Source organism: Palaemon carinicauda, chromosome 1, assembly GCF_036898095.1.
Source record: "Palaemon carinicauda isolate YSFRI2023 chromosome 1, ASM3689809v2, whole genome shotgun sequence".
NCBI classification, from domain to species: Eukaryota; Metazoa; Arthropoda; class Malacostraca; order Decapoda; family Palaemonidae; genus Palaemon; species Palaemon carinicauda.
Genome location: NC_090725.1, coordinates 9,269,103 through 9,285,687, shown reverse-complemented (window position 1 = coordinate 9,285,687; position 16,585 = coordinate 9,269,103). Strand labels below are relative to the sequence as shown.

At 47.3% G+C, this 16,585-nt stretch overlaps 1 protein-coding gene across 2 annotated transcripts in view; it reads left to right on the top strand.

Moving 5' to 3' along the window:
• LOC137641429 (serine/Arginine-related protein 53-like) overlaps nucleotides 1–14,460 on the top strand; it is a 97,025-nt gene extending 82,565 nt beyond the window's left edge. For both annotated transcript variants that reach the window (XM_068373970.1, XM_068373977.1), the window contains one exon: nucleotides 13,294–14,460. In XM_068373970.1, the coding sequence (XP_068230071.1) occupies nucleotides 13,294–13,383 (90 nt within the window). In that variant the 3' untranslated portion in view covers nucleotides 13,384–14,460. The remainder of the gene's footprint in view (nucleotides 1–13,293) is intronic.
• The last annotated feature ends 2,125 nt before the right edge of the window (nucleotides 14,461–16,585 follow it).

Here is a 16,585-nt window from a genome sequence, read left to right as displayed (position 1 = left end):
AAGTGACGGAGAGACAGAAATTGAATGTGTTTGAGATGAAGTGTCTAAGGAATATGGCTGGTGTATCTCGAGTAGATAGGGTTAGGAACGAAGTGGTGAGAGTGAGAATGGGTGTAAGAAATGAGTTAGCAGCTAGAGTGGATATGAATGTGTTGAGGTGGTTTGGCCATGTTGAGAGAATGGAAAATGGCTGTCTGCTAAAGAAGGTGATGAATGCAAGAGTTGATGGGAGAAGTACAAGAGGAAGGCCAAGGTTTGGGTGGATGGATGGAGTGAAGAAAGCTCTGGGTGATAGGAGGATAGATGTGAGAGAGGCAAGAGAGCATGCTAGAAATAGGAATGAATGGCGAGCAATTTTGACGCAGTTCCAGTAGGCCCTGCTGCTTCCTCCGATGCCTTAGATGACCGCGGAGGTAGCAGCAGTAGGGGATTCAGCATTATGAAGCTTCATCTGTGGTAGATAACGGGGGAGGGTGGGCTGTGGCACCATAGCAGTACCAGCTGAACTCGGTTGAGTCCCTTGTTAGGCTGGAGGAACGTAGAGAGTAGAGGTCCCCTTTTTCGTTTTGTTTCATTGTTGATGTCGGCTACCCCTCAAAATTGGGGGAAGTGCCTTGGTATATGTATATATGTATGTATTATTATTATTATTATTATTATTATTATTATTATTATTATTATTATAAGCTACAAAAGAGTCTAGCACATGGCTGCATATCACATAAGTTCACAATGGGAAATTTCACTAATAAATCTCCTCTCCCTAATATTAGCCCCTCTTCCTCCTGTCTTCAGTCAACCAACTAAGTTTTTAGGATTCTAGCCTTTATTTCTGAATATGGGAGAGCTATTTTAGTCTTTTTACGTTACCATGGAATAATTACACCACTCTCTCTAGCTAATAGTGACATCTTACCTTAGGCATTACAGATGAGATTTATAATTTTTTCTTATTTTATGAAAATAAACACCTGTAAGATCTATAGAGGTGGTGACGGCCCCATGAGGACAAAAGGTCCTCACCTGTGAGACGGTCATCATATGGAACTAGTCGCATTGAATATATGTATTCAAATAGGACAGATCTAGGTTACTCTTCGTTTGTCCGAGTTTTTCTTAGGCACTCTGAACAAACGTGCTTGAAATTTTTAAGCATATTACCTCTTATTGCTTTCTTCAGAAGATCTCCTGTGTAAAGTGTTAAGTCTGCCGTTGGAATCTGATAAAAACTGGTTGGTGGAGGGGGCTTTTTTCATCCATCTCCACTCCAGAACTTTCATTACGACGTTGTATGCCAATTGCTGAACGCCCAACGGCTCCGAAAGAAGTACAGCCTTCCTCCTACTTGGGGAGTCCCCTATGCAGGAAGGCTCCCCTAGCTCTATTACCTCTCGCATGCATATTATATCCGTGAAACACTCCCTGTGTTTCGAAGGAAAGATGATACGCTGGAGACGCAATAAACGGAGTAGTGGCTATCGGTTGTTGAGGTGGTCGGCTTACCCACACATATTGATTTTGTAGCTGGGTTCTTGAGGTGGAAGGCTGGCTCACCTGGGATACTGGCATTGCCTTTAGCACATCCTGAGCCTGTGGCCTTTGGAAGGACTGAAACTTCCTTGGTCATCTCCTGCCTCGTGATTGCGGTCCGGTGGGCTCGAATTTTCTTTTGGAATTAGACCCCACCGGACTCTGAGGCTTTGGTTGACTCTGGCTGCTTCTCCGAGGGTGCTATGTACCACGTCCTCTGGGAAGAAGTCTGCTCCCCAGATCGAGGCCTTAAGTAACCTGTTAGACTCATGCCTAAAGGAGTCCTCAAGTAAGATGAGCTTCCAGCAAGGGCGACGGACCAGTGCAAAGTCATATGTATCACACTGTAGTGCGTGAGGCAAAGACTTTGTCCCAACTGCTAGTTAGTGGGAAGGGTAGGGTAGCCGGCTACCCCGCTCACCCACATACCTTGGGTGAGCACCCACTTTGCTTTTTGTCTTGGTAGAGTGCGGACGTTGCTGCTTTCTCCTGCTGTTAAGATTTGCCATTTAAATAATACTTTTATTACTTTCTCTTTTCAGGTGTGCTTGGTTTCTTTTTTGGTCATGTATACCTGTCTTGGTCCTGAAGGCCACTCCTGCGGTAACTTCATGTCCGCCCTTGAGACGGACCCGCACCTGCTGTTTCCTTGTTTCCGGGACCATTGGTGTGATTGGTATAATACTTGTCCTGAGTGTTGGGGGGAGTGCTCTGCTTCCCAGTGGGAGAGGTTTAGGCGCAGGAAAAATGAGAAATCTAAACGAAATTCTTCTCCTTCGTGGTCTTCTCAAAGTCGAAGAAATCGCGGACTTCTTCTTTGACTCCCCAATCTCTTCCCGAATCTGTTCCTTCCCCGGTCCTCTTTGGTGAATGGCAGAGTAGCGGCGCAGCTTTGTTAACCCCAGGTTACCTTGAGGATCGAAGAATAGTACCGTTTTCCCTATTGATTCGGTTCAGTTTTCGCCTTCATTGGATGTTGATGTTCCCCCTTCGAAGGAAGTTTTGTTTGAACTTCTTCAGTTAGGTGTCGAGAGGAAGCGCACTCCTACTTCTAAGGAGGTGGAGTCTTCCCATTGGACACGGCACCAGATCACTTTGGTGCTGCTGGCTGTCAGTCAGAGGCGACGCCGAGGTCTACTACGCTTCTCCTCCTGGGGCAGTGGGAGAGCAAAGTCCAAGGCAAGCTCCTCCTTTGGGAGGACGTCTCTCTTGTCAGCGAGAAAGAGTAAACCGCGACCAGCATGTGACTTATGCCTATGCTTCTCCACCTAGGGCTGGGGGAAAGCATAGTCCTGGGCAATGTCCTCCATCGGGAGAACATTACTCTTGTTCATGAGAGCAAGCTTGTGACTGGCTTCTTGTGACTGAACAGACTCCCTCTCCTGAGGAACCTGCTAGGCGTTCACCTTCGGGGTCCATCGGGGGAAGAATTTCTGACCCCTTGTCACCCTGGGCGTCTCCTTACCATAGGGGGAGGAGCACCCCTAGGGTGATGAGGGGTCAAAAAATCCTCCACCTCGGGTTCTCGTGACGGTTACGCTGAGCCTTTGGGGTCTCATTATCCTACTCAATGCTATTGTAGCGATATATTTTTCTTTTTCAGTAAATAAATAACAGATCATAACGTATTTTCCCTTTTAATCTAATAACTATTTATTTACAAATAATTTTATAACAATAAGTACATATATTAAAAATCACAATGAACTGTACTGTTTGGTATGTACGGACACACAATGCTACTACGCATATTAGCCACATTAGCAATTTATTTTTCTTTCATTTTGGTAAATAAATAACAGATCATAAAATATTTTTCCTTTTAGTCTAGTAATCATTTATTTACAATTAAAGTAATACTAAAGTAGTTGTAGTAATAGATAGACGAAGATGATCATTGATCATGTACTGTATATGATTAGGAAGATAATTTCACAACTTGGGCTCAACCAAATAAAGTTTCTTGAATACATTGTAATATTGAGAGTAATGAAAGAAAATGTAAGACTTAGAATTGGCTGCAAATAGAAATGTTAAAAATTATGAAAAGCATTATACAGCATGCACAATTCCTCTAAAAACAGTCCTTTGACTGGCCTGACAGTACTTCATTGGATCCTTCTCTCTGGTTACGGTTCACTTTCCCTTTGCCTGCACATACACCGAGTAGTCTGGCCTATTCTTTACAGATTCTCCTCTGTCCTCATACACCTAACAGCACTGAGGTTACCAAACAATTCCTCTTCACCTAAGGGGTTAACTACTGCACTGCAATTGTTCAGGGGCTACTTAACTCTTGGTAAGGGTAGAAGAGTTCAGCTATGGTAAGCAGCTCTTCTAGAAGAAGGCCCCTCCAAAATCAAACCATTGTTCTCTTGTCTTGGGTATTGCCATAGCCTCTGTTCCATAGTCTTCCACTGTTTTGAGTTAGAGTTCTCTTGCTTGAGGGTACACTCAGCACACTATTCTTTCTAATTTGTCTTTTTGTTTTGTTAAAGTTTTTATAGTTTGTATAGGAAATATTTATTTAAATGTTGTTACTGTCCTTTCCTCACTGGGCTATTTTCCCTGTTGGGGCCCCTGGGGTTATAGCATCCTGCTTTTCCAACTAGGGTTGTAGCTTAGCAATTAATAACTAATAATTTTATTAATAATTGATAATTAATGATTAATAATCAATAAATAATAATAAATGTAGTGGATAATGCAGTTTCATCTCAATGTCATAAATGCGATTAGGATTTTGGTGGCTTTAGTATCAGTAATTCAGAAACATATGTTATGACAAATGTTCCTGAAGGTCTTCTAACTCAAGCAATCATATCAACTTATGGCAAGAATAATCATACAAGTCTTTCAGGTCTTCCATATAGGAATATAATGGTAATAAATTCGTTGAAGATGTTAAGTACTACTCAAAGAATTATCTCCATTAATGTTTAGAATGAAATTAGATATTTTCAAAGATTGTTTTAGGTAATGTTTTGCTCTTTGAAAATGACAATTGTTCCGTAACCGAAATACAAACCACGCTATTTACAAAGGGTATTACTTTTAGCGTAGCTGAAATGGCGAGCCATTAGAATTTAACGAGGGTGTATTACCCCCGCGCTAGTTAGCGGGGGGGTAGGGGAGTGGTAGCTAGCTACCCCTCCTCCCCCTCACACACAGGTGAATACTCACTTTCACTTTTGGCTCGGACTGTGACAGACGTGTCTGTCTTGGTCCTCGCTTGGCAGCCATTGTCTGTTTTGTCTTTACTTAATCGCTTACTTTTCTTTTACTCAATATATATGTAAACATGTTTTCATGTTTGTATATATATTTGAGTATAGAAATAAGTAAGTTTCCTTTTCAGATGTGTGTGTGTAGTGTACGATATCTACGTGGAGGCCTCGGCAGTTAGGCCACCACGGCCTAATTTTATGGGTTGCGATCGAGTTTGACTTCGGTCTTTCTCTCTCTCTCTCTCTTGAGGTCGTTCACCCTTTTACTATGTTTTACTACGCCCTTGTAGCTTCCTTCCCGTGTGGGTGGGGTTGCTACGCCGTACATTTTGTCTCAATTAGTTTATGAATCTAATTGTAGTTGTTAATTTTTCAGCTTGTAGAACGATTCCTTTCGGGGTTTTCGTTTTTTTCTTTAGTGTTCATTCATTTTTAAATTACATAATTACATAGTTACATAATTATAATTGTTATAATTCTGTTTTGGTTACAGCTCTCCTTCCGCGAGTGTAAGTGGTTGTGAGGGCACGTGCCTGTTGTGTAATTCTTGTTCCTTTTCCTCGGGATTCCTCTTCGGAGCCTTCCCGGGGGAATGAATGTGTACTAATATTATTTGTTTTATTTTTTTTACAGTTACCGATCTAGTTCGTTTCTGTAATATAGCAACGGTGTGAGCTGTCTGGTTGAGTCCTGGGGATTCGGCTGTTGCTGCCTCCCCCCTTGTATTGTCGTCAGGGGCGTGTCTCCTTCTACTGGTAGTACTCCCGTGTCGACGGACAGCTCTCCAGTTCATTTTAGAACAGTCAGGAGGCTTGCCTCCTTGGGCGGATAACTTTCCTTCCGAGGGAAGTTTTTTCCTGTCCAGGCTTGAGCTTTTCCTCTTTTGGGGGGTTCTTCTCTTGCCTTTTTTTCGTGCGACTATGCTCTTGGTGCTGAGCGGTCGCACCTGCAGTTTCGCTCAAGGGGCTGGGCAACTGCAGGAGCTCCTCTTCGGAGGATTGCCCCTCTTAGGTCACTGGCTGACCAGTCTCTTCCACGAAGTGTTTCTCTTTCGTTCGCGAGAGAGTACACTCATAGAGACTCCTCTTCGGAGGTTTCTTCTGTTGCTGTTGGCCTCCCTCGCCGTAAGGCCCTCCGTCCGCCTCGTCGTAAGGGCCTCTCATCTCCCTATAAGGGTGCTTGAGGCGCCTTTTTGAATCTCCGTTTGCAGCCTACAACTTCTTTTTCTCGATCTTCCGTCTTGGTGCAGATGGACAGCAGTCTAATCTCGTCTTCCGACGGGCAACGGTCTTCCCGACGGACAACGGTCTTCCCGACGGACAGCGGTCTTCCGACGGACATCAGTCTCCCGGCGGACAACGATCCCTTCGGGGCAAAGGGTTGCCCCCACGGGGGTTCTTCCCTTGCGTGTCAGGGTTTCCCTGCGCGCCCTTCTGTTCGTCAGCGCTCTCCTGTTCGTCAGCGCTTTCAAGATGATCTTCCCTGTGGTTCCTGTTACGTGCCCTGTGCGCCCACGTTCGCCCTCGCGATCTAGAACTTCGGTTCAGGTCGGGGTCAAGGACTCTTCTTCTTTGCGCAGGCTTCCACGCGTAGCCTTCTGCTCGTCAGCGATCATCAGCTCGTCAGCGATCATCAGCTCGTCAGCGATCATCAGCTCGCCAGCGATCGTCAGCTCGTCAGCGATCATCAGCTCGCCAGCGATCATCAGCTCGCCAGCGATCTCCAGATCGCCCACGTGTGTTACAGCTGGCACACCAACGTTCTCCAACACTTCTGAAGGAACATGGTTCGCCAGCTACTAGCTCAACTGCGGATGCTGATCGCCATCGCGCGACCCTCAACTGCAGATGCTGACCGCCATCGCGCGACCCTCAACTGCAGATGCTGACCGCCATCGCGCGACCCTCAACTGCAGATGCTGACCGCCATCGCGCGACCCTCAACTGCAGCTGCTGACCGCCATCGCGCGACCCTCAACTGCAGATGCTGACCGCCATCGCGCGACCCTCAACTGCAGATGCTGACCGCCATCGCGCGACCCTCAACTGCAGATGCTGCTCGCCATCGCACAACCCTGAACGATTGCCCGCTTACGCATGCTGCTCCTCATCGCACCACCCTGAACGATCGCCCTCCTGCAGATGCTGATCACCATCGCACCCTTTCACGCGATCATTCACCTGCGCATGCTGCTCGCCATCGCACAACCCTGAACGATTGCCCGCTTACGCATGCTGCTCCTCATCGCACAACCCTGAACGATCGCCCTCCTGCAGATGCTGATCACCATCGCACCCTTTCACGCGATCATTCACCTGCGCATGCTGCTCGCCATCGCACAACCCTGAACGATTGGCCGCTTACGCATGCTGCTCCTCATCGCACCACCCTGAACGATCGCCCTCCTGCAGATGCTGATCACCATCGCACCCTTTCACGCGATCATTCACCTGCGCATGCTGCTCGCCATCGCACAACCCTGAACGATTGCCCGCTTACGCATGCTGCTCCTCATCGCACAACCCTGAACGCTCGCCCTCTTGCGGATGCTGATCACCATCGCACCCTATCACGCGATCATTCACCTACACATGCTGCTCGCCATCGCTTACCGCCAGCGATCTTCTTCACCTACGCGGCAGCACGATCCCTCGCCGTCACGCCCATTCCCCTGCGCGCCCGCGCGATCGCTCGCCTGCGCGCCCGCGCGATCGCTCGCCTCCGCGATCGCTCGCCTGCGCGCCCGCGCGATCGCTCGCCTGCGCGCCCGCGCGATCGCTCGCCGGCGCGCCCGCGCGATCGCTCGCCGGCGCGCCCGCGCGATCGCTCGCCGGCGCGCCCGCGCGATCGCTCGCCGGCGCGCCCGCGCGCCCGCGCGATCGCTCGCCGGCGCGCCCGCGCGACCGCTCGCCTGCGCGCCCGCGCGACCACTCGCCTGTGCGCCCGCGCGACCATTCGCCTTTGCGCGACCGTTCGCCCTCGCGCGACCATAGTTCGCGGCGAATTCCACAGCCGGTGGTAGCAGCAGGGACGCGTGCTCCTAGGCGGCACTCGGGATCACCTCCATCCAAGCACAGGTTGGTAGTGCAGGATGAAGACAGGTCAGTACAGCATTCTTCCCACCTTCTTTTCAGGCAGGAACCGTCGTGTCCTCTCCAAAGGATCGCCCGATCCCTTTCACCTTAGCGAGGATTTCGGACTCTGTGTCCTTGGAGCAGCAGACATGGTTTGATCCGCTGGCACGGGCGTTAATGAGGGTTATGAAACCAGCACTCACCGGCCAGGGTAACAAACCAGCGGCTGTCTCTCCTACGCTGAAGAGAAAGAGAGGAGTGGACTTCGTGGTGACTTCCCCCAGGGCGAAGTTGGTTCCCAAGAGGTCGGTCTCGAGGGTCCCCTCTCCTGCACGAGTACTCTCCCCTTCTCCCGCCCTGGAAGGATTTTTGGCGGGGGGGCTTTCCGTTGAAGATTTCTCCATCGGACAAGGGGTGACTGCTTACCTCTTCCTCTGGGAGCTTACCAGGTCCTTTCCCTCCTCGGTTACGGCCCGAGGTTTGGTTCAAGGAAGCTACAGGAAGATCAAGGGTACTTTCCTCCTCTCGAGCTCAGGCACCTTGGCCTTTCGTCGTTAAGTATCTACTTGCGGACAAGCTCGATGTTTTACCATCTGGACGCACTGACTGAAGGCTTCCTTCGGGTGTCTCATCTGTGGAGGTCAACGACCTCAGACACCCTTCCATCCTTGAGAAGAGTTTTGTCTTTGCCCAAGGACAGAGACTTAAACATCTGCTGTGCGGAGTAAATCGACTTCCGGTTTCACTCCTCCAAGGCGCTTTCTTCCAGACTCTGCAGGGCTCCAGCTCCCTTTTCTTTCAACCACGTCGGCCTAAGTTATCGGCTACGACAACTGGGACAAGGTGTCCAATTGCAGTTTCCTCCTGTCAGGAACAGATGGCACGGGAGACTCCCCCGGGGGGGCATAGTCCTAAAAGGAGTTCACGAACTCTAGGATTGCAGGTTTTTTCGCTGGGAGGATGCTTAAGGTTACTCATCCGAATGACAGCTTCCCGATGCCCATTCCCGCACAATCTCTGTGAGTAGCCAAGGATATCGCGCCTGCCGTCTCTGTCAGCGAATTCAGTGTCTCTGAACCTCTATGCCATAGCATCAGCAGAGTTGCCCGGTTGGGCAGAATGATCCATACCTTAGGCGAAGGTCTTCCTTAGGATCATCGACGGCTTTACCCCCGGCCCCCTCAGTCGATCCTTTCTTGTAAGGAAGGATCTGAGAGGGGATGTCCATAGTCGACCTCTCAGCCCTGATCAAGTTTGTCGAACAAACTTCGGCCAGCGTAGACCAGCAGAATCGATCAGACTGGTAACGAGGCGACAGGACTCCTTTAACCCTGGATCGGAAGGACGGGTACTTTCAGTTTCCATTCCATCCATCTTCCAGGGTGCTCGTCGAATTCAGCCTAAACTGCAAGTATTCCTGCTTATGATGCAGTGTGGCTATCCCGCCGTGGCATAGCAGGTTTGTTTCCCCAGAGAACTCTCCCCGCCTTCCTCTTGGCCGCTCAGGTGCAGACTTCCGCCTCCTCTGCTGTTTGGAGGGCTGGTCAACTCCGGTAGGCTCGGGTTTCGACCTTCTTCAGCGCCGGGAAAAGCTTCCGAATGCTGACCATGAGTGTGGGCTCATGGTATTTTGCTTGGAGCCTTCTCTTCCTCTGCCTCAACATCTGGAGTATCTGGCCATGATATTGAGTCAACCGCCTTACCACGTTGGAAACCCCGCTTCTCGTCCGTCCAGCGAGGTTAAGCAACGTCGGCACTTGGATGGGTGACCACCTGGGGACGCCAGATTCTGTTACCACATCCTCCGAGCCTTCCTTTCGGTTGACTGTGGCAAGACTGAGGAGAGTCGCAGTACCTGTTCTCAGTCAAGCAGAGTTTTCAGCCCTACCTTGGAACGTTTCCTAGTTCTTCTTTCCTCATTGACCCGTTTATAGTCCGAACGGTCGCCTCAGGATAAGTTCCATGTGGGGCGATCCAAGTTCCGGTGGCTTCAGGCAATGTTTAACCGGACTCCCTGGCCCTATGGGACCAGCGGAACTATTAAACCTGCAATGGGTGTTGACCTATGGAGCCTCTTGATGGTAGTAGATATTCTCGTCCTTTCCCCACATTCTTGATGCGGTTCTCGGACTCGTCAAAGGAAAGGGGGGGGGGCATGTTCCGGTCCAGGCCTATGGTCAAGACCTGAAGGATACCTCTCCATCATTCAGGCAGGCTTAAGGGCCTTAGTCTGGCCCCTCTTCAGTCCTACCGCTCCTGCCAAGTCGCCCCGTTGCGTGTCGACTTCATGCTAACCAGCAGGGGACGCATTTTCACACCTTCACATCTTGCAGTAGAGATACCGGGATGATTGAGATTCTCTCAATTCCACCATCGGCTCTCTCATTCCAGGCAGGGGAATGTTTCTCTCAGACTATCCAAGCAGAGCCTCATAGAGAGAGTGTACCTAGGGGTCTTTGACCTTGGGTAACCAGCAAGTGCTGATCTGGGGGACCTGATCGCGACAGCTTGGAACCTCAAGCTTCCGCTAGTTTTCCCCCCAGTCTCAGACCCCGAGACTCTGGCAAGATGCATTCCGGTGATGGTGGGACAACTTCGACGCCTGCGTCTTCCCTCCTTTTTGTCTGCGGACAATGGGTCTCAACAAAACCAGGTTGTCTGTCAACCTTTCAATGGGAGAGCTCCACTGGGACTATGCGCAGAACGGTTTCTGGACCCTCTGCTTCCCCTGACGGAACTCCCGGGAGAGCTTCTCCCACGGCGCAGGCTACTCAAGCAACCACACTGCGACATCTCTCCCGAACCGGGGCGTCGCTTCGGCTTCATGCCTGGAGACACTACGCTTCCTCCTCTAGAAGAGACAACCCGCTACAGTCGCGGTACGGAGGTCGCGTCATCTGCGATAGTCATCCACAGGGGTCTCCCAGGCAAAGTGAAGAGTCTAAGGTGGTTGGTGCCGTGGGAGATATACCTCTTCCCGTGAGGCCTCTTCTCCAGCAATAACGGTCTTATTGCCTTTCGGCGGGAGGAAACTCCTTTCCGCTCTTGGCAATGAAGCCTGTCGCTCAGCCTTTCCCTGACCTTCAGGCTTAAAGGAATAACTTTTTCCTGCCCGCTGGATCTATTCTCGCTCATGCGAAGCTACGATCGTCCCTGCCCTAGTCGGAGGAAGACCTCCAACTTGGAGCATGGCTCGGACTTTTAGTCCTTTAAGAGATCTTCTCAAGACCCTTTTACGACAGGCCTCGGATTGTATTCCGCCTTGGGTCTTCTGCTCACTCTGGCCACGGCCAGTGTGTAAGCAATCTTCTTGGTCTCTTACTACTCCCCCCCTTTCTAAGGAAGAGGGGAAGGCAACATTCAGGCTCGCTCCTGAGTTGTTGGCTAGACTCAGAATCTGAGGGTCCCGACCCTTCGGTCCGATTCATTCAAGATTTTGAGTCTCCATTCTGTGTCTGATGTCCCAAGACCTTCTCTTTCTTGCCAGTACAGGAATCGAGAGGTTAGCGCTGGGAACAGCTGCAGTTTGGCCTCAGTTGCAGCCGATTTGGGAACACAAGGAGGACATGGGGGGAGAGTCACCAGTACACCTCTTCAGCCCGGACTCAAGGACATTCATCTCGACCTGTCTTCAGACCCTCCCCCGTCACGTCTCCCTACAGCACGATGTTGGATACATCGCAACGTCCCTCGCCTTCGAGTAATACTACTCTGTGACGCAGGTGCTACAAGCTGGAGTCTGGAAGCGTCTGATGACCTTCGCAGCCCGCTTCCTGCAGGGCGTGACCCACAGGAGTCTCGATACGTTTTCTATCGCTCTGTGGTGGCTACACAACAGCTGGTCTAACCTCAGGCTCCTTTTTGGACAGGTAGCAGAAGGTTGAGGGCATTGTTATCAGGTTTTAGTCTGCATGAACGAAAGAAGTATGTCTGGCCCTTACTTCTTTCTTCATCATCCCCTCTACGGGGAAGCAGCATCCTGGTCTCTGCATAGCTGACCTCGAACCTCTGCAGGTAAACCATGCTTCCTTGTGTTCCGAGTATTGAGTCAATACTGTCGCGTCCCCCATACCCTGACGAGGTGGTATTGGGAACGTCCTAACCCAGAGTTCCTTCTGGAACTCCAGGTCAACTGCCTAAGACGGGTCACACTTCTTCCTTCACACACAAGCTTACGTAGGCCACATGGTTCCTTGCGGTGCAAGGAACTTGTGAGGTGCAGGGACTCCTTTTCTCGAGTGCGACTCACTCGGATTCTGAGTCCCCGGGTAAAGCCAAAGCCAGTATGGCTGGGGACTTTCCACCCTTCCTAAGGGATAAGTCACCCTTTGTAAATAGCGTGGTTTGTATTTCGGTTACGGAACAAATGACAAATTCGAAGATAATTTGTATTTTTCCTAACCATACAAACCTTAGCTATTTACACATATTTGCCCGCCAGCCCTGTCCCCCAAGACAAGTCCTACCTCTAAGTGAAAGTGAGTATTCACCTGTGTGTGAGGGGGAGGAGGGGTAGCTAGCTACCACTCCCCTACCCCCCCGCTAACTAGCGCGGGGGTAATACACCCTCGTTAAATTCTAATGGCTCGCCATTTCAGCTACGCTAAAAGTAATACCCTTTGTAAATAGCTAAGGTTTGTATGGTTAGGAAAAATACAAATTATCTTCGAATTTGTCATATTACAACCCTTGCAAAGATTTTACTTTTTTTTTCAAAACCAAAAACTTATTTTTTTATTATTATTAGATGTAAATGTTTAAAGTATATACTGTACAAATATAGATTGTATTTTTGCATGACAAAACTCAGATTAACAGATTGAAAGGCTTCCTTGTCCAAGTGTAATTGTCAGTTGAGTGATATCTTGATCTCACTTTCATGTGTTCTTTTACTGTGATAATTTGTGCCATGTCAATTTTACTGAACATTACTTTACTTTACACTTCATCATTGTAGCTATATTTACCAAAATCACCTCATGATGAATGTAGCACTGATTTGATTATCCTTTTTACCCCCAGGCTCTTTGGAAATTTCCAACCCTTAACCCCCAAGGGGTTATTTTTTCCCAGCACATTTTGTAGTATATTTTTTTAAAATTGCTCTAACAGCCTTAATTTTTGTCATAGAGAGGTCAGGTTGGTCTCATTCTCTTGGAAAAGGCCTGAATTTTCTCAAATATTTATCAAAAATATGAAAAAAAAAAAATTTATAGCATTTTTTTGCAAGGACGTACCGGTACGTCCATGGGGGTAAAGGGATGAATTTTGTGAAACGTACCAGTACGTCCTTTGGGGGTAAAAGGGTTATTATGTATTGTACATCATGTTACAGTGCATTCCTAGTGTGGCCATAAGGTATTCCCTTGTGAAACTCAGTGTTATTTTTTTTTATATATATATTTTATATTACCCTTAAGGTTTCATTGTGAGAAATTAAATAATAATTTTCCTTTCCACAGCTCTTTGGAGACTATGAAGAGCGCGAAGAAAAGTTCTTGCGCCGAATATTTTCCTTAAGACAGAAAGCCCTGTTGGGGGAGCCTTTGTAATTACTTTACAGACCTAATGTTTAATATTCTTTATGGTAAGTGTAGCCTACTGCTGTAAAGTTACTGTAATTTTGTAATAGTTCATATTTTATGTACATTATTAGTAAGTATTTGAATTTCTTTTTTGACTGCATATATATTTTCAATATTTTTTTTTGTAATTGTCTCATTAATTGGATTTGATAATTCCTTCCCTAGGGAAAGTGGAAGAACACTATGCTGATAAATTAAGATACCCCTGAATATTAAAAATTTATCATTTTAAGTTTGCTAGCCCAGAAGTAATCATTAGATGTATTTTACCTTTCCTTGTCAAGTCCATAGCAGCAAAAAAATTAGTCCACAGCAGCAAAAAAATTACCATATTCAGAATGTGTTAAAACATTGGCATAAATATTGGTCAGCTTCTTGTAGCATTTTATCTTGGCATGGTGCTCACAAGAAATGAAAGATGTTTTGACATTGATGCAGAGAATATGTATCCTAACATAATTGTACCCACATACTAGGAACGACAGGATTAGGGAAAGGAGCTTTGTGCCAGGTACAACCTAGACATAATTAAAATACCCTTCTTTGACTTTAGTACAAGCCTAGTTAAAGCTGGTGTAGTTTAATCCATTATACGTGGTAGAATAGTATTAGGTGGGTTATCCAAGTATTGATTAAATTGTCAACAATGGCTTGTGAAGCATTTCTTGGTAATGATTAAAATTACCATTCTGCTTTTCATGTTTAAATTATTAACAATGAATTAAAGCAAATGATCTTAAATATATTAACTCTAAATGCGAAGGACTTTTTTGTAGATTGATTATAGAATTTAGATTTTCCCAATTTTCAATTAGGTATGTAACTTTAGCATATATATTGTTGCCTTTAATTGAAATTAACTATAATTTTTAGTTAAAAATTATTAGGTGATGTAACTTACAAGTATAATTTATCTTGTATTGTAGCACCACCTGTTCATATTCAATTTTTACTCTAAGATTTCTAGAGTAGATTTGTGTACATTGTACATTGTTATAGAGTGAACAACAATTAAGATGATTTTCATGATAAATAAAAAGACTATATAGTGCACAATATAATTACAACCTTTTCATGAAGAAACTGTTTAACAACATGCCAAATTCAACTTGTGTAAGTGAAGTAAGTATAATTTATTTGTAAAGGTAATCAGTGTTAGCCTTATTAGTAGCTGGTTTGAATGTTGAGAAATTTCTCTACTTACAATTTTATGAAGCTTGCTTTATAAGATTAATTAAACCAGATAGTTTCCTTCAGGATATTTGGCATTTGGTGAGATGAGTTACATCTGGTAAGAGGAGTGCATTTCATCTGGTAAATCAAATAATTAGAGGTCTGTTTATGATCTTTCTATGCCACTCCACACCCGCAAATGTTCTTAGCTTCGTCAATCCATCATCTTCTCTTCCTTCCCCTGCTTCTTTTGCAATCTCTAATGACCCATTCTGTTATTTTTAACCCCTTCGCTAGGATGATGTCGGGATACATCAAAACAGGCCTGGTAATACACACCGTGACATCAGAATACATCTTCATTACAGTACTGTATTTTGTACTGTAACTGGAATACAATGCTTTTTATAGGGGTATTACATTCGGCAAAGCTGAAAGACAAGCCATTAGACTTTTAGTGGTAGTAGCTATCCATTTCATTCACACACCTGTAACTGTACTTCTATTTTCTTTTGGTTCGTATGGAGAATGGTGCGCCCTTCGCCAGCCTTGCGGCATTTGCCTGTCCAACACTTCCCTCCGACCTCTCACAATCAAACTGCTGTTCGTGGGTTGCCATCATTGATGGTCAGTCTCCAGTTCGCCAATCCCAAGCTCGCCAATCACCGATCACCTATCGCCAGCTCGCCGATCGCCAATTGCCAGCTCATTTTTCTCCAATCGTTGACCTACAGTATTGCCAATCGCTGATCTCCAGCTTGCCGATCGCCAATCGTCAGCTTGCCGATCACCGATTTCTAGCTTGACAATCAACAACTCAGCAATCGTTGAACCATACTGCTGGTCTTCAACTAACTGATTGTCGATTGCCAGCAGCTCGCCTACAGTATTTGCAGCTTTCTGATCGCCAGCGTACCATTAGCCAGCTCGCTGTTTGCAAGCTCAACGATCGCCGATTGCAAGCTCAAAGATCACCGATTGCCATGCCATGCCGATCGCCTGCTTGCGGGTCACCAGATTTCCAATTCGCCAACTTGCCAATCACCGATTCAATGTTTAGACAATCTCCAACTTCTTACCAATCGTATCACTCACAGATCAGTGTTTGACGACTCATCTTTTGCCGTTTCTTAAAAATCGACAGCTCTCCGTTCGCGTACTCGCCATCTGCTGTTCGCCAGCTCATGCTATTTACTAAGCCAGCTCAAGATCGTCTTCTCTTCTCGCTACTTTGGTGGCCCTCCCACGTATAAATGAAGGAGCTGCTCCCGAGTCTCTCTTCAGAGAGTGCTCTCATGTGGACGACATAGATCGTCTTCTCACCTCTCTCTTGAGCTTACGCTACTTCGGTAGCTCTCCCAAGTAGAGTTAAAGGAGTTAAACGCAGTTTCCCTTCTGGGAAACTAACCAAGCACTCTCCATCAACAACTGGGTTAATGCACGAGGTTTACCCTTGGCACTTAATACCCCTCCTAGCTCCCGAACTTCGCCCGTACGTACGGACTCTCCGTGTTCTCTTAGTTTGCCAGCTTTGCAGCACTCGATAGACCATCACTCCTCGCCATCCGCTCGCCAACGAATTCCAGTTCGTGGTTCGCCAGCTGGTTCCAGCCATCCAGTCAATCTTCCATCACCGACTTGTCTACAAGCTGCTGCTCGTCGTTCGTTGCTCGTCGTTCGTTGACGGTGGCCGCTTGCAATCCTCTCCAGGGTTTACCGCTCTCCTAAGGGTCACAGCCTGGTCACTGATCATCTGCGCACCAATCACCTACTTGCCGATCTCTAGCCCGCTGATCTCCGACCCACCAATCTCCAACTTGCCGATCGCTAACTCACTGATTGCCAGCAGCCCTCTGCTTGCCAGCTTATTAGCACTATTTATCTGCTCGACATTCAGCTTCTTGTCGTTCCCCAACGACTCGTTGCTCTTCAAGAGCAGAAGGCAAACAACACCAGCCTCGCGCTGCTCGTTGTTCGCCAATTTGCTGATCGCCTT